The 24,400-nt window shown below is 40.1% G+C and overlaps 1 protein-coding gene across 2 annotated transcripts in view; it reads left to right on the top strand.

The window, feature by feature from the left end:
- Positions 1-24,400, top strand: part of PARVB (parvin beta) — a gene marked incomplete at both ends in the record, with an annotated part of 56,246 nt that overhangs the window by 16,885 nt on the left and 14,961 nt on the right. The window contains 5 exons of one of the 2 annotated variants that reach the window (XM_079547158.1): positions 4,017-4,106; positions 6,354-6,424; positions 14,810-14,912; positions 18,639-18,779; positions 19,552-19,667. In XM_079547158.1, coding sequence (XP_079403284.1) covers positions 4,017-4,106; positions 6,354-6,424; positions 14,810-14,912; positions 18,639-18,779; positions 19,552-19,667 — 521 coding nt within the window. Of the gene's footprint in view, positions 1-4,016; positions 4,107-6,353; positions 6,425-14,809; positions 14,913-18,638; positions 18,780-19,551; positions 19,668-24,400 lie in introns of those variants that run through there. The other variant, XM_079547159.1, reaches the window with a different exon arrangement.

The raw sequence follows: 24,400 nt of genomic DNA, 5'->3' as shown, positions 1-24,400 counted from the left end.
AATGTAAAAGCTGTGGTCCAGCAGTGCTAAGGAGACAGCTCAGCACTGGTTGAGTTAGAAGGAAAGTACTGTACTCAGAGCCCTGTGATGGTTCTGTGGCAGCTGCTGCTTTCTGTGGGGGAGACTGAGCCCTGTAGTCAGAAATAACCAGGGCTAAAATTAAGTAGCATTTGCTTTTGTAAGAGGCTGAAGCTTGTGGATGGCTTTTGAATAGCAAAGCAGAGACCAGTAAAGACTTAAGAGATGAACTCCACTATATCCTTTATTTATATATACATATATATATGTGTGTATATATATATATATATACATATGTGTGTGTGTGTGTATATATATATATATATATATATATATATATATAAGACTAGAATTATTAAGTTGAAGGGAAAAAGGATGAAATTGTTGCCATGTTTGCTCCTTCTCAAAAAGGAGAAAGGAGAAACTTCTTTCAGTGCTCCTGCTGACTTTAAAGGTCATTTCCCTACTGTGAGAGATGCTTGACAGCTGTGGTGGTGCTTCCACCATCCTGCAGCTGATTGCTGCTGTTCTTTGCAGTTTGCGTTTAATCCCTTGCATCAACACAGCCTGCCTGGCTTACAGATATAGTGCTGTTTTGCATGTGTGTGTGCAGTCTGGTTGTTATATTAATTTTTTGGAAAGGCCAGCGCAGCTCCTGCCGTGACAAAATTGTGTTGACTGCTGGCACTGCCAGGGACTGTTAAAACGTCGGAGAGCTGCCAGGAAGCCCTTGCTGCTTTCCAGGGGACTGGTGAAGAAGTGACCTTTTTCTTTTGAATTTGAATTTCTGGATGAGGGAGATACTTGGGGCTTTGGCTGAATGCCTTGGCAACTTGCCCATCCATCATTGCTTTTGGACTCTGCTAGAGCTGGTTGCCAAGGGCCCAAAGGAGTTGGGATGCCTAGCCCGCTCGTTGAGCATCAGCTCAGCGGGGGGGATCCCAAGCCAGGCATCTGGGAGGAATCCCAGCTAGTTCTGCCAGAGCTCTTTCCAAGGCACTGTCTTTCTGGACCTGTATTTACACCTGGGTTGCTCTGTGCAGGTTCACAACTCAGTCATTAGACTGTCAGCCAGTGTCACCTTAAGGCTGTAAGCATTTAGCAGAGCCTGTGCTGGGAGTCAAGGTGGGGGCATGCTGTCTGTGAGCAGGGGACCATTTCCTGGGTGCTAGGGCAGTTTGCAGGAGATCTACTAGCGTGGCTGAGTGATGCCTGCTATGGCATGCTGTGCTGGTGCAGCAAACAGACCAGTTCAGAGCAGAAACTGTGTCTGCTGGAGCCAGTCTGGGCTAAGCAGTTATAGTCTGTGTTTGTGCTCCATCTCCTGCCTCTACTGTTGTCCCCTACTGCAGCTTTCCTGGCTGCCCTGTAAAATGGAATTATTGGGCTTTGAAGAAAGATATATGATACAGATCTCATTGAGAGTGCAAATGAAGAATTACTCCAGTGCAACAGGAAAAAAAACATTTCTTGCAGGAAAGGGCAGAGGAAAAGAAGAGGGTCTGTGAATGGGCAGGTGGATAGCAGGCAAGAAGCAGCAGCCGTACCTCAAGTGGGACTTAGTGTGGCTGATGTGCAAGTCCAACTCTGATTGCACTGAAATGTGCTCTTGCATGGGCAACTCGTTTCTTTACTGTAAGTATAAACCTTACACTGAAAATACTGTTTCTGGTAAGTTGCAGAGGCTAGCATTTGCCAGTCTGGCCACAGGAAACTCTTAGCTTTTCTCTTAGGAGAAAACACCAAAAATGCTGTCTGTGAAGGACTGTTAGTGTCCTCACCCTAGCCAGCCAGCAGCCAGCCATGCCAGGTGCTCGGCCATCTCCAGAAGTGACAGGGACAAGGAGGATTCCTTGTTGGGAGCTAGTCTCAGGGAGTCTGTTCCCTTCTTCTGGCACCTGCCTCCACCAGACAGCTGAGAGCTATCTGAGTGCCTGCTCTGATATCATTGAGCCCAAATTAACGAGGCGTTGGCAGCCTCGAGGCGTCAGCCTCTTGTCCAGTTGCTGCTGCCCCTTCAGCACTCAGCCCACCCGTGCCATTTGTCTGCGGATGCGTGTGACAGACCTCTGGGTGCTGGAAAGGGCAACATGGCAGGACTTCTGTGTAAGCGTCGCAAAAAAGGAGGTATGTGAGGTTACATTTCCAGCAGGAATCTTTTCCTCAGCTAAGAAGGTGGCATAGAAGCTCCCCGTAACACAGGCTCTCTGGGCAGTGGGTTTTGGGAGGCTCGCTACTGATGCAGCAGGGGAGGATGCTCTGGTCCTGTTGTGGCAGAGCCTCACTGGGTTTGAAGGCAAGTACGAGGGCTTTATGTGGCTCTCCATGTCATGAGGGGGCGTTGAGGGTGGGGGCTTAATACACACATCTATATTAATGTTTTTTTTGTTGTTATTGTTTAGTAAATTGTTTAAGAACAAGATCTGTGTTAAGAAGGGTTCTTCTTGATATTTAAAAAAAATGAGCAAGTATGACATAATGGAACTTTTGAGGATAAAAGCAGTTCAGCTGCATTTAAAAATTTTATGTCTTGAGGTGTATGCAGTAATTTGTTTCTGTAGCACATCGCATGCATTCCTGGCCCCGAGAAGCTTAGGAAATCTCTTCTGCATTTGTAGAACACTGGTTAAACCAGTACCCTGTCCTTACTGAACGCTTGATGTTCACAGATAGAAGCAATGCTGTAAGAATCATAAGAAAGGTACATCTAGAAAGAAATGTGATTTTAAGTGGCATGTGGGCATTTGTAGTTAAAAGAAGGCTTAAAAAATATTCACCTCTGGTAGCTAGTTTCCACATAATTTTTCTTATGCCTTCTTGTGGCTGGATTCCTGTTGGCAAGTCCTGTAGGAGCTGCTTGAGGGAGAAAGCTGTAGTTGGGAGCATGCAAACAGTGCAGGGTAGAGCATGCTTTGAAAGCTCCTTGGCCTGGTGACTGAGGCCGCTTAGCTCTCTGACCTTTGGAGAGCTTTCCCAAACTAAGAATGAATGCATGAAAGGGGCAATTAAGTGTTTATTTAACAGTGACGTTTAATTAGGTGATTAAATCTCAGCCTGCAGATGCTGTGTTTGGTTTGCAGTTGTGAACTTTATTCTGCTCCCCTTGCAAAAGCTGTGCAGTGTAGAGAGCAAGCCACACACAAATGCTTTTAGCTGTTGCTTACACAGAACTGTCACTTAATGAATGAGTTATTGCTGTCTATGTTTGTATCTTCTGTTTCAGACGCGTGTATTTTTAAAGGTTCACTGTAAGTAGTTGTTTTCTGTGTTTAAGAGGAGATAAACCTCAGAGACTGTATAAATACTATAGTTCTGCTAGGACTTTCCTTACTATAAAGTCCTACAATACTAAGCAATTGGTTGTTTAGTTCCTCCCATGTGACATTATGTAAGGAGGTATTTTAATGTCCTTCTTAATGATGCAGAGTACCATACTGACTTTCCAAACTGAGAGCTGTATGTTTGGGAGTGTGAAAGATTCCAAATTTGTCTTCACCAGACCATGCAACATCTATTTTTCAGCCACTGTCAATGAAGGAATTAAATATATTTTCATTATTTGGTAGGATTCTCTGAGGCTTTTAATGAGGCCAGTAGCAAATAGTGACTCGTGTTCTGCTGTTGGAAAAAGTGGTGATGAGTGGTGGTAGTGCTATCAAAAGCGAATTAGGTTTTACAGTTAATTGTCTGCTCTGTAGCTCATACCCCTTCCTTCTGGAGAAAGAAGCACTCTGACATTACTTTTACCACAGTGTTGATTTTCTTGCAAAATATTTTTAGCTGGTAGACTGGTGACTCAACTCAATTTAATAAGAAGCTGTGGATGGATGTTCCTTGGATTTTATTTTCCACTGCAGCTGCAGTCCTTCATTCTGTAAAGTTTGGGTTCATTCTGAAATGGATCTACAAGATACCTGCTCTTATTATGTCTCTTCTACCTTTGCATATCTGCAAACTTTGTATTTATTTCAGTCTTTCTATTTTTCCCTTCTCCTCAGTGAGTGACCTGCAAGAAGAAGGTAAAAATGCTATCAATGCGCCAATGAACCCAAGCGCTGTGGACATCCATCCAGAGGATACTCTCTTAGGTACAGTATGCTACAGACCTTGACTATGCAATTACTGATTACTTGGTCAATGAATTTGCAGAGGAATTCCATTCTTCTCTGGTCATCCAGAAAACAAACAGCAAGTTGCAATTTTGCAAAGAATTAGAAGGAAAATAGTGCTGGGATTGTCTGCTTAAGAGTTGCTTCAGTTTCATTAACTCATGGTCCAAGGATATCTCACTCTATTTTTCCTAACAGACATCTTCCTTTGGTAAAGAAGTATCTTTACACGTATAGGTGGGGAACTGAAGGATCAACTCACAGAAAGTCCATAGCAAAGAGTGCGTTGTGGTTCCTATGGGACCATTAAACTGCCTTGACTCAAATGTATGTGCTTCACTGTCCTTAAGTGGTAGATGCTATTACTTTAGTTAGTTTTGCCTCTTTTAAGTGGTGGTGCAGCAAAATGGGATCTGATAACCAAAAGATCAGCATTTACTATGCTGAAATAAGTAATTAAATATGATTAGAATGAAATATGTAAAGCAAGCAATGCTTTGTAGAAAGAAGATAAGTTCCCCTCCCCACCAAGTCTCTTAAAGAGTAGCAGCATAATTTTATAGATTTGATAGATTATATTTGATTCTCAAACAGAACTTTATGGTGAATTGTGTGTACTATTATGGGTCAAATCTTGTTCAGGATTTCAGTTAGAAGCTTTCTGGGTGTGTAGTGGGTGCCACTTCCTTACAGCAAGACTTCTTGACTCATCCCAATGAATAATGGGGAAGTAAAGGAATGGGGAAAAAAAGCAACAGAAAAAAATCAGGTTTCTCTGTAGGTTTTTTTGAAATTTGTGGTGTGTCTGGATAGAAGGACCTTATTATTATTATTATTTTTAATAAAGAATAGGGACACTGCAAAATACTGAACGCAAATGTCTGGGAAAAGCCTAAGGTAACACACGCAGATGGTATAGTTTATCTGAAGTGTGAGTATTATATTTGTCATCTGAGAGTAATGAAGTCTAGCACTGTGATTAGAGTTGCTGTAAGGCTACCTGTTGGTTAGGGAAGGGACCGAAATGCTGCTGTAAGAGCAAGGCACTGTAAATGGGTCATTGTTGGATTTTAAAGAGTTATTCAATCCAAAGTAGCACTGATCTGACCTTTGGTCATACCAAACACCTATTCTCCTTTGTTGTCATGCAGGAAGGAACTGGAAAATCAAACAGAAAGTAGAATTCTATATTACTTCTCAAGATAAACTTAAGGGTTCTATAGATAAATTAGTAGGCAGTGTTTGCTGTCTGCTTGAACAGATCTAACTTAAATCACAGCTGTCAGTTTACTACCAAATGAGGGGTGCAGGGAGAGGCCTACTTCTTGAAAGCATGCAGCAAAATTTAAAATATGAGACTTGCTCCAGGTGTTTATTAAATACTAATATCCATATCTACAGGAGCATTTATACGTGCATGTGATGTATCTGTCCACACATGCTTTTGTAAAGATAATTCTGCCACAAGTTGGTTAGTTGTTAGCTTTACTGAGCGTAAGCTGATTTTGCTTCCAGTTATTCAGTATTGAGTCATCCATCCTAAATGTTAATCTTTACATTCTTGCCTCTTGTGGTTGTTTTGCTGGCCATTGGAAAGTATTTCTCAGATCTTTCCATCTCACAGTAATGGAAGAAATAGACTGTTCACATGAAAAATGTATTTTATGTTCCTCCTCCAAACATAAGTTGAACTGATGTAAATTTGGGTCATTTTCATTTCCTAGAAGTTAAGCAGTTCTTACAACCAGGGCCATGTGCATGTGACCCTTGCTATGTGCCAGGTTTCAGGGAAGCAGAATGTGGAAGCACAAACTGTCAGTTGAGGTCTTAGCAGCTGTAGTGTCATAAGCTTGCTTTGCTTTTCAGGATAGTGTAATTTAGGTAGGGTTTTTAAAAAAAGAAATTACATACAAATTGAGGAGAGAGAGGAAAGTAACCAGCTGTCCTTTTTGGCATGTTAATATTACCATGCCCTACAGAATATGGAGGATGGTCATTTTTCTGATGTGTTCTGAGCTGGAGAAGGTCAGTGGAAACAGTCTTATTTTAGGAAGTTACTATCTTTCTGTGTCTAAAAATGCTTTGATCACTGGATATTCCCCTGCCAGCTTGATGATTGTACACAGTCATTTCTATATCAGCTGACAGGCCACTTCATGAGCAGTAATTGTTGCAGTATTTCAAGTGTACATTTCTTCTAACTAGTTTCCCATTTTATTTGGACAGAGGAGAATGAGGAACGCACTATGATTGATCCTAACTCTAAAGAAGATCCTAAGTTCAAAGAACTGATCAAGGTAGGATATTAGTTCTTTGTCTTTCTTAAAATCTTGAACTACTGAGCCAAAATCATTTACAAGCTGATTACCAAGCATACAATTAAGAAGGAACAATTTGTTACTGAAGTGTGTCTGTGAAAACTAAAGACAGACAAGGCTAAAAGCAGCAATGAGAGAAACAAAAAAAGGCTGAAGGTTAAAGTGCCCGTGGTAGCTATGGAGTACAGTTCTACTGCCCATTCTTATATTCTTGTGATTATTAAAGCGAGGCTCAGAGCTTAACTTGGATCTATCTGCAGGTCAGTGCACGTAAATCTAGGTTTCTTATCTCTGTGAAAATAAGGAAAGAGCCTTGGAAAGCCTTAGAGAGATTTCAGAGAAGGCAAAAGTCAGACCAAAATGAGCAAGCGTGTGGTAGGCACGCTGCTATTTTTCTTGCCCTGTATTCTGTTGTATTAAAAGAAGAAAAAGAGAAAGAATGCTCCCACAGATTGTTAGTTAAAGCCATTAGAATTTTTCAGCTTCCATGTTGAGTAACCTGCTGGTCTCCAGGGCAAGGACAAAGACCAACAGGTGAGTGAACTAATGGACAACTTAGGCTAACTATGTACACTTTGAAGCCATTGTATATGTGAAGAAGATGGCATTAAGCTAAGCAGTGATTTGCTCTTCCATGAGAACTTGCTAACTAACAACCTAGTAATTCAGTTGCTTACAAGTTCTTAACCATCAGAGTTTGTTCTGATTATCTTTTATGTAATTCCTACTGTTTTGACTTGACATTTGTGAAAAGAGCCATCTCTCTCCTAGATCTTCAGTTTTGCTTTCAGTGGCTTCTTGGAGCAGAGGGTTACATCCATTCTGCAGTACTGCTGCCATGAATGTGGAAAGTGGCTTTGGTTCTTTGTTTTGCACGGTTCTGCCTCTTATTTTTTTCTTTTCTTGATTATCCCTGTATTTATATTTTTTGTAGCAGAGAGGTAGGAAGTAGCCAGTAATTTAACCATAGGCTAGGGCGAGGGCCACAGTGTCCTGAGTGTGTGTTGTGGCTGGAGACACCTACCCAAGATGCTAGCAAGATGATAATGTGTTCCCAGCTGTGCTGTTGTGATGTATGGCTTCTTCCCTCACAGAATCACAGAATGGCCAGGGTTGGAAGGGACCTCAAGGATCATGAATCTCCGACCCCCCTACCCCATGCAGGGCCACCAGCCTCCCCACTTAATACTAGACCAGGCTCCCCAGGGCCCCATCCAGTCTGGCCTTGAACACCTCCAGGGATGGAGCATCTACAACCTCTCTGGGCAGCCTGTTCCAGCACCTCACCACTCTCTCTGTAAAGAATTTCCCCCTGACATCCAACCTAAATCTCCCCTCCCTCAACTTAAAACCATTTCCCCTCATCCTGCGGTTATCAACCCTTTCAAAGAGTTGTTTCCCCTTCCCTCTGTAGGCTCCCTTTAGGTATTGAAAAACTGCAACAAGGTCACCCTGCAGCCTTCTTTTCTCTAGGCTGAACAATCCCAGGTCCCTCAGCCTGTCTTCATACCAGGTATTTGATCACAAGTGCTGGCAATTCTAAACAAACATGATATATTTATAAGAAGTGTTTTTGCTTGTGATTCCTGCTGCGATTTCTCTTTGTTAATTTAACATCATTAAAAAATACATATCTTTTTGTTGTTGGAAACAACCATGCAGCTGTAGCTAGGTGGGTCTGAAAACGTCGGATAGTGTGTCCATCTCCACATAGAGGACTGGTTGCAACACATTCATTTCAGGAAACCATGTTCACTCTATCTACAAGCAAATGCATCACAAAATGTCTCAGCAAACTGTTCATCTGATAAATCTTTAAAACAAGTGGAATGAACTATTATTAACATTACAAGGATGTGTTTAGGATTACAAAACCACATCAAGAGGAGTTTAGCAAGGAGTTGCCCTCAAATTTTCTTTGTTATTCTAATTTACCTGGGATGTGTTCTGTTTTTTAAATTAGGTGAATTGGCACATTCTTTCTTTTTTTGGTAATTCTCAAATCCATTAATTCTTCCATAAGGTGCAGTGGCCTTGCACCACTCTTTCAAAATACACTGTGGTTTTGTTGCTAATAGAGCAGAAATACTGTAATGAATAATTCAGATGAACAAGAGTTGTTGCAGTAACGGAACCAAATGTACTCTGTGATTCAGGAGACTTGATAGTGAAATCAACATTGCTTTTAAATTGAAAATTTTCTCTCAGAGTTTTTACAGAAGCTTAGCAGAGAAACATTTAATACAGTGTTGGTGTGAATCTATTTAGGCAAGGTTTAAATTTAGGTTTAAATCATGTTGGCAAACCCTGTTTTGTGCCACAGAAGAACACACACACACACACACATACAAAACAATTTATTCTTTATTTTGTGTTCTTTGGTTAAGTTTTCTAGGAGCTCCAGTGCTAGACAAGAATTAGCCCTGTTAGGTGCTACACAGCAGCAGCCAGTAGGAGAGGCTTTGGGCCCCACAGAGCTTGAAATCAAAGATCTCCATGGAATAACAAGGAATCAAGGGGTTGAATGGATTGGGGTTTTTATAGTGCGAAGTGGTTCTCTGCCTTTTCCTCTCTAACAGGAATGTGTCAATAGCAGAAACAGGGCCTGATACCTTTTAAAATTTGGCAGTATGACTAAGCTTCGTTGGTGCCAGCCCAAATCCCTTTCAGCACCATCGTATGACATGCCAATGGTTTGCCATCACTGATTTTGAGTGTTTCTGTTCCCCTGTCAGCCACATGCCGTTAGGGTAGGTGGAACTTAGTGCAAAGAGGAAGCAGAGATATCTTTTGCTGATGCTGCTGTGATATCTCTTTGTCTCCACAAAATATTGTTTTAATTTCTGCTAGGCCTGGTGCCATAGGAATTATATGCGTAGTGGATTAATCAGTACAAGCTTTCGTGAGCATTTGGAAGTGATTTTGACGGAGCTGTTGGGAGAAAAGCTGTGTACTATTGTGGTAATGCAGAAACCAAAAGAAAAGAAAAAAAACCCAGCCAATTTCTCATTTGTACTAAAGCAGATATACAGTGAATAACCTCACAGAAGGCTGCTTAATTGGGGTTGCAAAAATACATACTTTAAATCTTCTTGCACATATGAAAATTGTCAGTAACTGAAATGATGCCTTAAAGTGTTATTTGTTATCATATCACTGTTATCATATCATCACGAGAATATCACTGTATTCTCGTTGACAGTTTGTCAGTATGAAGTGATATGTTCTGATGTGTTCAAATCAATTATCTCTGTGGCCAGCAGCCTTTTCTTCATCACTTCATGTGCCCTTTGTGTAAATACAATTTGGGGCGTGGCTGAACAGATCCAAAGCTGAAAATTCAGGTCAGGGAAAGAGAGGAGTTGTGTTTTTATTTGTATGTATAAATAATTTACACAAAAACTACTTTATTTCTAGTGTCTGAAGTGCGTGAGCTTTTCCTCGTCGCTTATTTGCCAAGTGACAAATGACCAAGGTTTCAAGTAAAACTAAATGAAACCTTGCTTCCTAAAAACTCACTAGTCTCTCTCTCCTTTCAGGCCTGGCAGTGCTTTGTGTGTAGTCAGTAGTTTCCAAGGCCGAATATGAATTTCTGATGCTCATTTCCATTTTCATCCCTAAAGTCAGTTAAGCTTTTATATTTTTGGTCTGTGCTTCCTCATTCTCCCAGAAGTCAAGGGCGAAAAGGGTCATTAAAATCAGGGTTTTCTTTTCTTGCTGTTTTGGTGAGCGGGTTTCCTGTTTTCCCATTGGGGCAGACTCATTCATGTAGTTTGCTTTGTTTTTCATGTTAATCTTTGCTGTTGGAGCAGTGGCCGTGGGGTCCTTATGCCCTTGAACTCTGCACATTAACTCTGAATGTGCCTCGTTGCTGTAGGAGTAGCCAGTCTGTAGAACAAAAACACTTCAAAAAGCTAGTGAAGTTTGAAGTGAAAGCCCATCTTGCACGAATTAAAAAGCAGATAGCCGGGCAGAAGACTCATTTTTACTTCTAGATTTCTACCACTTTTGAATTTCAACTGTCTCCATCACAACAAAGTTCAGTTTTCAGTGTTTAGTAATACACCGTGGCTGATTTAATCAGATATATGCATTTGGCCAAAAATGATGTAATAAGTGGATGTGTCAAAATTTAGAGAACCACTGGAAATTTTAGAACTATAAGCACCCGTGCCTGAGTATTTGTCACAGTTCTGAGATGCTTTCCACGAGTGTGGATCTGCATGGAAAGCAGGCATGGTTTTCAGGATGTGCGAATATTACACTGAAGTTTTAAAATCAGTGCTAATCCTGAATACATAGAAAAGCAGATTTTTTAAGGATGTGTTCTGACTAAGAGATATAAGCATCCCTGTGTATCTGTATCCTGCTTTGCGAGTCTCCAAGTACTGACCAGGATGAGCCTCAGGTACACAGAAGATTGCCAGCAATGTGTGGGATCTGCTGATTGCTTCACCAGTCATTACATGTAAGGGGAGGCGTATTGTTGGGGCTGACACTGGGACAACAAACTTGCAGTGAAGTTTTTCCTTGGTTTTGCATTTTATATTTCTTATTTAACATTTAATTTCTTTACATTTCTTATTTAACGCAGCAAACATAGCCCTAACTTAGTTGAGCATATTCTCACTCGCTGGAAAAACTCTGGCTGCTCCTTAGGTCTGCTTCCCACCAAGTACTCCATGCCTGTGTCAAGCTGTTTACATTTTTAGACATTCAGATTGCTGAAAACTTTCAGCTTCTGTCTTTGCATGAAGGAGAAACTACAAAGATCTGGAGCATTGACTTTGTGAGAGGAGAATCAGACAGTATTTTTCTGCGTTAGTCATTTCAGTAAGCAAAACAGTGCTTTATGTCCCTTGCAAAACTTAAAATAGAAATGGAAATAAGTGCAGAAAGATTTTCCAGGCTCCTAATTAAGACGTGATCAGGAAATTAGGAGGTAAAACAGCAAATTTTGGGAAGGTTGTGGATTGTGGTTTTTTTTTAATTGCAACATTTGTCAGTCTTCCAGTGCTGTAAAAATACTTGGATTATTTATTGATTTATAAATACAAATTGCAAATTCAATTTCCTACCAGAGCTGGATCTGTAGTCTGACTATTAAAAAAGCCAGAATGTTCTCTGGGATACTTTTCTTTCAGATATTACTCTATTAAAACAATAAAATAACTCTGGCTAGACCTCATACAATTTGTATCTTTGGAATGTAATTTCTGTCAAATATTTTTCAGCGTTAAGTTTCTCAGAGACATTTAAGTAGTACATAATGTAAGTATTTGTGTGTGTTTTTTTGTTTTTTTTTGTTTTTTGTTTTTTTTTTTTAAATAGCCTGTACCCATATCAAAGTATTTTCATAGCTTCTTTGTAATTCTTCTTTACCTACAGTCTTGAAAATGGGATATTCACTCCTACATTAGGAAGCGCTTCCAGATTTCTATTTTAAACTCCTTGACATTTGCAGTATTCTGACTGCAATACTATTCAGCTGAGGAAAAAATGGTCCATTAATTACAGGTTTCAGATAGCTTAGCATCCCTAGTCTTTACGAAAAACAGAAGTCTGGCATCTTCATATTAGGATTTTAAACGGATTTTGATTGTCATTTGATAGTTTCAGCTGAACCTCAGGTGATTTTTTTGAATGCCTGCTCTTTGACTCTCATGGATGACCCAAGTCTATAAATGTGATTTCTTCAGTTAGTTTTCTGTTGATGTCTGCATGTGTAAAACTTGTATCATTTCAGAACTGAGCAATCACTTTATTGAAAGGCTTCTGAAATCTCTCTTGGTGATGTCTCATTATTTAGGAGTTGCTTTTCGGTACCATTGGTGAATAGTTTGGGGCCTTATTGTCTTTCAGCTGTGGCAGTTTTTTTTATTAACTTGCCTGTCTCCGCAGCCCTTTGCCATAAATGTCCTTCTGTCCCCTGTAAAAAAAAAAAAATTGAGAGAGACAAAAATAGTTAAAAAGAGTTTTCTCTCCAAATGTGGAGATAATTTCCCACCTGCAGAGCAGAGCTCTATTGCTTTATTTGGGCTGCATCTTCTTGCACTGGCTTTTGCTGGTAATCTCCAATGAGCTAATTGTGTTAGAGGTTTTCAAAGGAAATGCAAAGTCTAGGTGCCCTGTTCCTGATGGTAGATGACATGCCATAAAGCTTTAAATCTAGAAGAGAAATGAGCAGCTGAGAGTTTACCTGATTTAGAGACAGCTGAACAGCTGCTAGAAGATGAAATGCAGGAAGAGTAATCATCAATGTTCTCCTCTATCTCCATGTGATGTCTCTATCAGGCTGTGACACCAGAGCAAGATTAACTTAAATATCCTTGTGACCTGCAGTCAGATATTCATGCCTCCATGAAAAGAGATGTTTTTCAGTGCAGTCTTTTATTTCATAATTTCTTGAATATTAAAATGGAACAAAGTTCTTAGCTATTGTAACTGCCAAGAGGCAGAGTTATAGGATCTAATCAAAAAGTGAATTTGAAGAATCCAGTTTTATATAGGTTGCTCTAAAAGTAATGCCAATTATATATCTCCATGAACACCACAACAGATACAAAGAGCACAATAACACTGTTTGATAGAGCAGATTTTCAGCTACGTAATGCTATTTTTCAGCATAATCACCACCACTAGCTATGAATTTTCACCAGCAATGAACAAGAGCCAGCATGCTGCACTCACAACAATCTGCATGGCTGTCCAGAATGTGGCTTCTCTTTCACACTGCCACTGCTGATATGCAGTATGCACCACCTCGTTGTGCTCACATGCACTATTTGTTCTCCGTAAGCATTCAGCAAGCATCAGTGAATGTCACTGGGTGCAGTTTTTTTCATGTGCAAGAATTCAGTGACACACTTTTGCCCTTTGCTTCATTTGCACTTCCATGTCAGACTGCCACTCTTCTGCCATCTGTCACACAAGCAAAATGTAAAAGAACATTGGTGGGAAGGTGTGTAATCACTGAATGTATAGATGTTATGATTAAGAAATATACAGGAAAGTTAGGCTAAACAGGCTATCACACTAAAGAAGAATGGATGAAAAGCTTACCCTAACCCTGAGCTCACTGAGAAGACTCCAAGAGGAGCAATCTCCTTCTCTAGTGGTAATCAGCTCTTAAATGGGGTCTAGGAGAGGTGGAGCCAGGTTCTGCCCCTTCTAGTAGCACAGGAGAATTGCCTTTACCTGTGCTCCCAGGACTGACTCATTGCTCGCCTCAGGTGGTCAATCAGAGGTTCAGGCTGTGATTCAGTACTTCTCTTACAGAAGGCTCAACCTCTGCTGCCGTATCACCAACATCTGCCTCTGACATCGTGGACCAACTTAATAAGATAAGAGGCATTACCTTTTGAGCAGCCCTTCTATATGAAGCAAATAAAAAACTAGAGCTTTTTAATTGAGGCTCGTTATTTTAGATGGCTCTGCTTGTATTTTGCATATCTGCAAAATATTCTTCTGCCCTTATAGTCAAGGCTTTAGCAGTACAACTTGACATCTCTTCCCACAGAACTGCATTATTTCACAAAAGGCATTTAATTTTCCAAATAATAAATTGGAGGAAAACATTACTGCCAACTTCAGTCGATGCTTTTTTTCCCATAACTGTTTGGAAGTTATTATCTTTGGCATCTTGAAAACTTAAATCAGTTCCTTTTTTTTAATTTTTAAATGTTTTTTTTTAATTTTTTTTTTTTCATATTCTTGTTTTGCAGATAGTTATGGTTGTCAGTGTATGGGGACTGTTATTTACATATGTTGCAGAATGATTATCAGGCCCAGATGACCAAAATTATAATTACAGACTTCTGTATTTTGTAATACCTGAAGTTAAAATGCCTAGTTGCTTAATGGCAACAATTTCCCTAATGAGTGTGTTTAGTTCCTCTTAGTGGGAATATTCACTTTCACCCCTCTGAAGCTTTTGTCTCTTCCCTACCACTCGTGTCTAGTCAAAGATGATAGTGGGAGTGCTGGGAGCCTTACAGGTTCAGGGGTCTGTTGTCATCTCCTGGCAGGCCTGCTGATCACTTAAAACAGGTAAGGCATGAGGCTTGAGACATGGAGAGCAGGATTGCTAGATATTGGCAAAGGTTGTTGCTACAGAGCTACTGGTTACTTCTTGCTTTAGAATTAGAGTAATAAGAAGATATAATACAAAGAAATACTAGGCATTAGAATTGCCATGTTGCTAGACCTGAAATAAAAGTAATAACAGCAAAAACATTTATTTATTCGTAACTAAGGAATACACAAATATAGTTATTCTTGTTCTGTTTTCTGTTCCTAGTTACTGCCTGAAGGAACATACTTTGGTGCTTTTTAGACATTTGCTTCCTCTTTCTGTACTCCCAGGTTCTAATTGACTGGATTAACGATGTGCTGGTGGAGGAGAGAATCATTGTGAAACAGCTTGAAGAGGATCTTTATGATGGGCAGGTACTGCAGAAGCTACTAGGTGAGTTCACAAAAGAGAAGGCGGCTCCAGAAAGTGAAAGGAAGCCCCAAATTAAACCCTTTGAAAAATGTGGACTGTAATGAAGCTATGCAGTAACTCACTGTCTCACCGAGGGTACAGTTTGTTTCACTGATAGCTACAGTGTCAGCTTCTCGTCTGTTTTTCTAGGGCACTCTTCCTTTGAAAGGGGAGGATCATTCTTAGGTAGCTCATTTGGGAACTAGTAGTAGTCCAGAGAGCTGAAATGTGGCAGAAAAAAAGGTGAAGAGGAGGTCAAGCAGAAGCCATGTAGTCCAAACTTTTGTCTTCATAGTTTTCTCCTGAAAGTTTTTTGGGCTGAGAGGTTTTTTTGAGTTCATAAAGAATTACTTTTAGGAAAAGGAAAAAAAAAAAAAAAAAAGGAGAATGCTTGACAGCAGGCACATACTCACAATGTGCTTTTAAGTGCAAATGGTACATGAGGATATATATTTAATTAAGCAGTTCTGATTTTGCAACCCTTTTGCATCTTTGCAGTGTGTGCTTTTGCAAGAATCAAAACCAAGAAAAGCTGAATGATTATGTAGTTGTTTACCAGGGTGTTTTCAGCAAAGAGACTTGAAGGTTCAGGTACTCACTGTAGATCCCCCCTGTTTCTTGGAGACAAATAAGTAAGTTGAGAGCTGTCTGCCTATGACATGTTTTCAATAGTTGAAATAGTTTTCAATAGGGTTGAGATATGGGATATAAGTGTCAGAGTAGGGGAAAGAGGATTAAGTGATGCTAATTCTATCGGTGGTAACTGAAGCTACTTACTGAATTTTGTGCACATATTCCTCAAATAAAATGCATGCAGTGTTTTCACAGAATCACAGAATCACCCGGGTTGGAAGGGACCTCAAGGATCATGTAGTTCCAACCCCCCTGCCTAGCAGGGCCACCAAACATACACATTTAGATCAGGTTGCCCAGGACCGCGTCCAACCTGGCCTTGAACACGTCCAAGGACGGGGCATCCACAACCTCCCTGGGCAAACATAAGCTTGTAAAACTTGTAAACAACAACTTGTGTGCAATATTTGTGTGAATACAAAACTGTTCCCAATTTGGGATAGTATCTGGTAGCTTATGTCACTGTCAGAGGACTTTCAGCTGACGGTTGTTCTGGTGCTCTACTCCTAAATAAAGGCATTCAGAAAAAGGAGCTGAAGTCTTTCACTGTTACTTATATCTCTCTGTGAATTACTTTGCCAGTCTTAACACCAGGGTGTGCATCTTCTTACTGCATCTTCTCTGGAAGCTCTTTGAAATAATTGGGGTAAGCTGTCACTGCTCCAAGTTCTTTCTGGGGTTTAGGGAAAAATAGTGGAAATGGATTTGCAAATTTGTCTCACTGCTGAAGGTAGTAGACAGCGTGTGACATCTGTCTGATGTCAGAGGATAACAAGAGGGCAAAATGGTACTTTGGATATATACATGCTGGTATTCTGGCAGATGGTAGTTTATTTTATTGAAGCCATTTGTATTGGGAACTTTAAGAAATCAGTGCTCTCTGTGGAGGCCATGGTTTCTGCCCTCAGGCCTGCATACATTTAGAAAGTGCTTTGTTGTCCATACATGCATGACCAGTTGGACTTATACAGGAGGAGAGGTGGGTATGTACATCTTGCAGGCCTGAGGCTTTTATTTAGACTGACTTTTCTTTATGCTCTCCCTGTTTGGCCTCTGACTGGAGAGCAAATGCTTCTTCCCTGGCCTGAAGCCATCAGTGTGGTGTTGTCTCAACATGAATTTTTCAGTGGTCTCTTGATTTATTCAGCAAGTCTTATTCCTGAAACTTTTCATTTTCATGCCCTCTCAGTGATGTGAGATGTAGCAAAGCTTGTCATGCCTGGCGGTGGTGCTCCTGATGCTTGAAGCCTCATGATTAAGACAATCCCCAGTTTTACAACAAAGTCATCTTTTCTTTTGCCTACAGGAAAGGCTAACAACAAGTAGGGTTATTAAACTTCAAGTAGCAGATACCATTCCTTGTCTGTGAGAGGTATTTCAAGAATATTAGTCTTGATGGACAAACAGAAAGATCTGCCTTGATGGGCAGATGAAAGACAACAGCTTGTCAGTGGGGTTACTTTGAAGCTGTTTGAAGTGGGAGATGAGCAAATGATTATCAGACCAATTTAGGTAGGGCTCCTTGCTTGGTTGATTTTATCAACAAAGTATGAGTAATGCCAATGAGAGAGGCTGGGGTTGTATGGTGCTTTTGGTGTCAGGGTAAAGGGAAATTAGTTTCTGCTTGCTGATTGGAAGTTCATGTGGGCTGAGAATGGATTGGATTGGATATGTCACATAACTTGTGGCAAAAAAGAATGGATCTTGTAGGATAGATTATTTTTTTAATAGAAGATCTAAGATAATTTAAAATAATGCTTACATGTTTTGGCAGCCAGCTTAAAAAAGACTCACAGACATCCAAGGAACGTTTTTCCATTAAGATTATTCAGATACTGATAACAAATTGTTAGATCGATAGAAGCCATCAAAATGGTGAAAGTGTTCATGAATTGATAACCTGCAAATCTCTTCTGTTTGGGTTATTAAAAGAAAGCTATATTTCTGACATTTAAAAATATATATACAGCTATGTAAAATGTCCAAAAGAAACACGTCCTTAAACTTGAGACCAGAAATATTTCCATTTTTGAAATAGTATGTTTTGACAACTTCAGAATGTTTGTCTAGCCCATCCTGCGTTGTGAAAAAGGTTTTGATGAAATATATTTTTTTGTTTTAAAGACTGGAATACTTAGTTGTTGTATGTTCATCCAGTCCTGACTTGCTAGTGCAGTGAGTTTGACCATTTTTTCTCCAGAGTGAGGAGAGAAAAGAGATCGGCAGTTTCCATTGCTATGGTGGATGGAAAACTCTATCCCACCTTCCTCAGCTCTCTTCTTTGAGAGAAGGACATTCGACTCCTGCCTCTTTGGCAAAGGCCACAGTGTAGAAGAAGAGAAAAGTGGCTTATCTATGATTTTTGCAACAAATAGTTTTATTATAGAAAAAAAGTTAAAATTTTAGTTATGTCATTTTAGAAAATAATGCAATGTTAATTCATTTCTGGGAGTAATCAACTAAACCAGTATAACAACACAACAATATTGTTCCAGCTTACTTATTTCTTTAAATCACTTCCAGTACATCAGTTTGAATCTATGACTCTCTCGATGGCTTAAGGAGGCACACGTTCTTTAGTTTAAATTCAGACCTTCAGCTAGTCTGAAATAGATTTCATTAAATTGAAGAAACGTCCACACCAGCCTGTCCCTTCTTTGTCCTAACTTAACTTCAGTTATCAGAAAAGTCCATTAAACTGATGGAAGTTGCTTGTGTAGGGAAGGCTGTGTTATGCCCAGTGTTTTTCAGCAATGAAAGAAAACGGGAGGCACAGTAACCATTACTGCTAACTTGTTCCCTGTCTTAAAGTTACTAAATATTTTGTCACCTGCTTGGTGAGCGTGTTCTGCCAGACCTTACTTGTTTTCTGTCACAGGGCCTATTGGAACTGACACATTTTGATAAAGATTTGCTTTTCAGTTATTTTGCTTTCTGAGGAAAATCATTTTGTTGGGAAATTTCTAGCAGAGTCCAACTCTGATCCCCAGTACTCTGCACTTGTTATTCCCACCCAGCTCCTTTATCAATCTGGTATTGCTTGTTTCATTTTGTTGTTTCTTTCTTCAAATACAGAAAAATTGGCTGACCGTAAACTCAATGTGGCAGAAGTGACTCAGTCTGAGATTGGTCAGAAACAAAAGTTGCAGACGGTCCTGGAAGCTGTCCATGATTTACTTCGACCCCATGGCTGGACAATCAAGTGGAACGTTGACTGTAAGGACGTTTCTATGGTTTCTGTCTCAGCTTCATAGACAAGGAGCGTGTGATAATAGGGTATTTATTTGCATAGAAGATATTATTACCAAATCCATGTGTGAATTATAACTGGTACCACTTTCTGTAGACTTTAAAGACAGGCATACATGGCTATGGAATAATTGGAATGCTATTCCTTTAAGCATATGCTTTTATTAGAAAGTAATTTGTTTGCTTCATGAATTCGAATCCTACAAATACGAGAAATTAAGCCATCATTCAATTACTAGAGGGTGATCTAAGCCTTCTGGCCACTACACTGTCCTGTTTAAAGATGTAGTTTCTAAGAGGCTAAGCAGAAAGTGCCCCAAGTAACAGTTTGGCCAGTTATTATCCAAAAATGAGAATGGAGTTTGAGAAGATGTTTCACTGAGGTGGTGAATGTCGTTTGTCTTTTACAGTCAGGAAAGCTTGTGTTAACACTCTGAACATCTTCTAAAAGCAGAATTCTCCAGTACAGTGGAAGAAAAGTGATTGATTCTGACTGTTTTTACTTCACTGACTACAGAGGGAGCTGAAATGATTGGACTCCTAAATTAGTTACGTAACCTGATGAGAGTTGAATCTAGGCTCTGCTGCCTTTGTTAATTTAGGAAAAAGAAGGGAGAAGGAAAAAAGAAAGAAGATAATCTTCACTGTGGACATGTTTCAGTTCTTCCACCTTTTCCCCAGAGATGTTTGTTTAAAATAAGATGCCAGTATTCTTCTGTTTGCTTGCTTTTCCCTGCAGCAATCCATGGCAAGAACTTGATTTCCATTCTTCACCTTCTGGTAGCTTTGGCAATGCATTTCCGGGCTCCCATCCGACTGCCTGAACATGTGTCTGTACAAGTGGTGGTTGTACGAGTGAGTATGAACTTTGACAAGAATTTTATCAGAACAACAACTCTCTATTATTCTGATTTCATGCTGCTGGGCTGCTTCTGTCTGTTGCCTTCCTGTCTCATTTAGAAAATTCTTATCCTAGTTTTTTAGTGAGTCCCAGTCCTGGGGATGCATTCTGTGTGATTAAATATGATTCCAAGAACATCCTCTCTCTAACATGTTTAGGAGCACTATGTGAGGAAATGGCCTAAGTTGCATGAGAGGAGGTTTAAGTGTCAGAAATAATTTCTTCATAAAAAGGGCAGTTAGGCATTGGAACAGGCTGCATGGGGAGGTGGTGGAGGCTCCATCCCTAGGAATATTTAAAAGATATGTGGATGTGGCACCTAGGGACGTGGTTTAGGGGTGGACATGTCAGTGTTAGGCAGTGGTTGAACTTGATCGTGTTGAAAATCTTTTCAAACCTATTCGATTACATGATTTTCTATTGCAGTATGAAGTTAGAAGTGTGATGTGCTTTTGTATAGAAGAGAGTTGTGTCTGTAACTTTTGGCACTTCAGAAAACGTTTTTTGCCATGCATTTGTATAGAGAAGCCACTGAAACACAAATAGCACAGAAAGAATTTCAACATGTAGAATCTCAGTCTGTGAAGCCTGTTACTGATGTTGTGTTTCCCCAGTGACTTATTATTCAGACTTAGATGTGTTGTTTTCCTTGGCACACTAGTGTAGTTTCCATCATTTCTTGCACAGCCTTGTGTTTTTGTTAGCTTTCCTTAGATGTGCAGAATAGATTTCATCCAAGGAGCGTTGACTTATTCCCTCCTGCCCTAGATATTGCTATAGTTATTCCTTTCTCTGCTTGACATCAACAGTTTCCTTTCAGTCTACAACAGCTCAACTTTCGGAGCATTTCTGCTCTTGCTTTTTGTCTTCCCTTCCATTCCAACTGAAGCTCTCATGGCAGTACAGTTTGCAGGATGTAGACCCAGCTTTCCTGAACAACAGTTGTAAAACCAGGCAGATCTGTTGCATCTGGCCATTCTCTGATCAAGCCATGACTGGTTGCTGTGGTGCTCAGCGCTGTTGTTGCGAGGCAGGTTCAGTTACTGGTAACAGGCTGTGGAAGTGCCTTCTGTACATGCCACTTCAAGAAGATAAAGTGATCTTGTACTTTGCTTTGCAAGTGTTGATACCATTACAAGATAGAGTTGCATCATCGTTGATTAGGCAACCCTCATTTTGCTTTATGTTTAAATAATAGCATTTTTCAGACTCCGTACCTGAATGCTCTAGAGGTACAGAGTAAGTGGGTAATTGACAGGTACTCCCTATCTCACAATAAATGTATACATTCTTTTCGAGACAGTTTTAAACTGCTTTCAGACTGCTGTAGTTCTTTCATTTTAGGAACAGTGAATTAGGTATGAAGTAACGTGAATGTAAATAGAGGACTAATTTATATTTTAGTTTCTTTTGATTACTTTAGAAAGGAAAGGGAAAAAAAAAATATGGTGGTCAGCGGTCCTCTGTCACCCTCATGTTAGAAATCTGCCCAGTGCAGTGAAGTGCCTTCTGTAACTGTGATGTGTCAGAAGAAAACCCTGGGGTAATGAGGGAAAACTTGCCTTTCCTTGTCATTTCACAGCTTATTTCACATCCTGTAGTGGATAGAACTCTTCGGAGCAATTGTCCACACATCCTTTTCTGCTGGAGTTACAGAGAGGACACATACAGAGAGGATCTGATTTACCAGAGTCCTCGAATCAGGAGATTAGACAGGGCTGAAATGAAGGCTGACCAGAAGTAGGAAAAGGAACGAAGGAAGAGGAAAGAAAGAAGAAAGCAAACTCCCATGCCATGTACAAGGAAGGTTTATTTACGCTTGAGAAGTTGTAAACTCCTGCTCTTGGACCTAGATTCTGGGATCCTGGAAATGGTTGTGACAACTGCTGGCTGTGAGCCTGCCTCAGCTGGGCCTATGCAGGAGGAGGCTTGTTTCGTTGCTTGCCTCATTCAGCTTTGTTTACTTAAGTGGAATGCAAGACAAGGTATGAACTGAAGTGTGTTTCTTTTGCAGTGCTCCCGCAGAAGAAATAACTTCTGCCTTATGGTTTGGAAAAATGAATTTTTGTAGTTCAGCATTTGTAATCTGGTCTAAAAATACATGCTCTTTTAGTAACATAGATCTCTTTAGATGGATTGTATGTAGCCTTTTTTATGTTGACAAAAATAAAAATGGTTATAAGGTTAGCATTATTCTCAACCTAAGTAAGAAAACTATTACAATTATCAATTTTATTGTTAAATCATTTCTTATTACAGATCCTAGTAATTGTTAGGATTCTTTCAAACTAGATCATAGTTAATGTAAGATTATTATCTGAATATACATTTAAGGAGACTAATCAATAGTCTGTAAAGTGTAGAGTGACCAAGCTTTACAGAATTGATCCCAGAGCAAGAAAACCTTGGAAGGTGTGGAAGAAGTGTGCAAGAACACAACAATACTGAAGTTTTCCGAAGTAGTTAAGTCTCACTTTCATGGGTGACTTTGGCACTTTGAATTAACCTTCTCAATTTCTGTGTTTACATGGTGAAAATAACTGTCATGCTGGCTTAGAATTTTGCTACTTAATGAACCTGTACGCATTTTTTAGCCAACCCAAGAATGGTACAGTATACTTTCTATCTTTATATAAGTGTCGTGGGCTTTCTCTTCTGTAATTTTTCCTCTGATTTTTAGTGACCTTATCTATAAAATGAAGTAGTATTATGATAACACCATGCTACATGGGAAGTGTTTATCAAGATCTACACAGACCAGCAATGATTTGGCGTTCTTTTGAATTCTGCCCTTCCTGTGGAGTCCTAAGATGGCAGACTGAGACCTTCCTCAGTTACTGTTCTAAGAAGAATCTGTACTTGGATCAGTATCTGTCAGAAACATACTGAGGTCTTTTGGTGTGTATTTTGCTCAGAAAATCCACAGTTGCTTTGGAGAGGACTTTCTGCTTTAATTTCCCCATCCGGAAAAACCTTTATCTATGTTCCTACCTGCCCAGAGCAGCAACAATACTAACCCAGCAGAAAAACACTTCTGCTTATACTGTTTTATAATGGGCACCGTGAGGCGTCTCTCAAGAGTGGAACTCCTGAAATCTAGTTAATTTCAAACCTGTCTTGAAATCCAACATCCAAAATTGATTTTTTTAGATCTTCCTTTCTTCCGAATAAAATAGAAAATGTGAGCATGGCAACATAAATCCAAATTATATATGAAGTGTCCTAGCAGAGCAAGGGTTTAGGTGAGTCTTTTAGTTAAGATTCTGTTGACAGCTCCTTGAAGTGCTGAGTTAAGAGTCTAAGATTGTACTTGTTTTAAGAATGGTGTCAGTGTTTCTCTTTTGTGCCAGCCTTTCTTAATGAGGGCAAGGAGTATTGAAACTTCGTGATTTCATTGTGAAGCTCCAGTGAGAATTGGAAATCCTGAAACTTTTCTTGCATCTGACTGTCTCCTGATAATTGAAACGTGAGCTTGCATGATGAAGAAATACTGTAATTCAGGAAAACAAAAATGTCTCAGAAGCGAGTGTAAAAATTGTTCGTAAGGCTCCCTGCCCATTGGTTATTTTTGCAAGGCTCAGTAATTGCTGTCTTTTGCACTCAGCTTTCCTATTCCTCATTTTTAAAATTGCTGTATGTCCCACCTTGGTGTTGGTGGAAGATCTGGTGGAAGATTCTTCTGTAGCCTGAGTTGCAGAAAGGTCAGAGGAAAGGCAGCATGAAGATGTGTCTGGTGGCAATTGTGCAAGCAATCCTAGTTTTATCGATGGATGACATTTGTTTTGGAATGCAAGGCCAAGGGACCTAGCACTGTGTGTGTGCTCTGAGAGGGCTGCATGGAAGTACTGCCATTTCCACCCACGGGGAAATCAGCGTATCCAGGGTATCCAGCCCTCTGTCTCATCGGCAGTTTGGAGGCATTATTCACTAGTCTTACTGAGATTTTATTCACAGGGCACATAGTGACCAAAAGATCCAGAAACTGATGTGAGTAAAACAGGGTCTCTGTGAGATGGAGTAAAGATAACATTGTTTCATACACATTTAAACACTGCCCTGTCAGATGCTTCCTCATTTTTCCACCCATGCTGTCATCCTGGCTGTCTTTCCCAAAACTTTCGCACCATTCCTGTGGCTCCCTTGGGGAAGCAAGGTTGGATGTATTCGTGATACAGAGGTAAGGTGTTGGGAAGACATGGCCAGAGGACTGGATCCAGCTCTGGGCCAGGCTCAGGAGCGAGCTGCTGCAGCACAAGGGTGGGAGACGGTGGCTCCCACTCTGCTCTCAGCAAGGCTCCCTGGGTGGCTTGGGAAAGCAGCACTGCCCTCATTTGTTGAATAGGGAGTAGAAAGGAATGAATTCTTGTTACTGATTTTTTTTTTTTTTTTTTTTAATTGCAATTCTTATTTTAGTTTGCTTCTGGGGAAGGATGTGCTTCTCTTCAAAGCTATTCTGCCTAATAAGTTCTTGTTTGGGGTTCAGCTGGTGAAAATGATTGAGATTGTGTATGTGCGAAGAGCTTGTGCCTGAGGGTGGCAGTTTCCCTGCTTACCAAAGCTAGCAGCTTTCATTATTAACTGTGTCTTCAGTCATTCTGACAGGACCTGGTTCCTAGATGACTGCTGATATTTGAGCACCTGATGTCATCTTTTTAAATGTAGAAGAAGGAGGGAAGAAAATAAAGCT

This window comes from Tetrao urogallus (assembly GCF_951394365.1).
Source record: "Tetrao urogallus genome assembly, chromosome: 1".
In the NCBI taxonomy this organism is placed as follows: Eukaryota; Metazoa; Chordata; class Aves; order Galliformes; family Phasianidae; genus Tetrao; species Tetrao urogallus.
The sequence above is the reverse complement of the archived record's forward strand: the minus strand, read 5'-3'. Positions and strand labels throughout refer to the sequence as shown.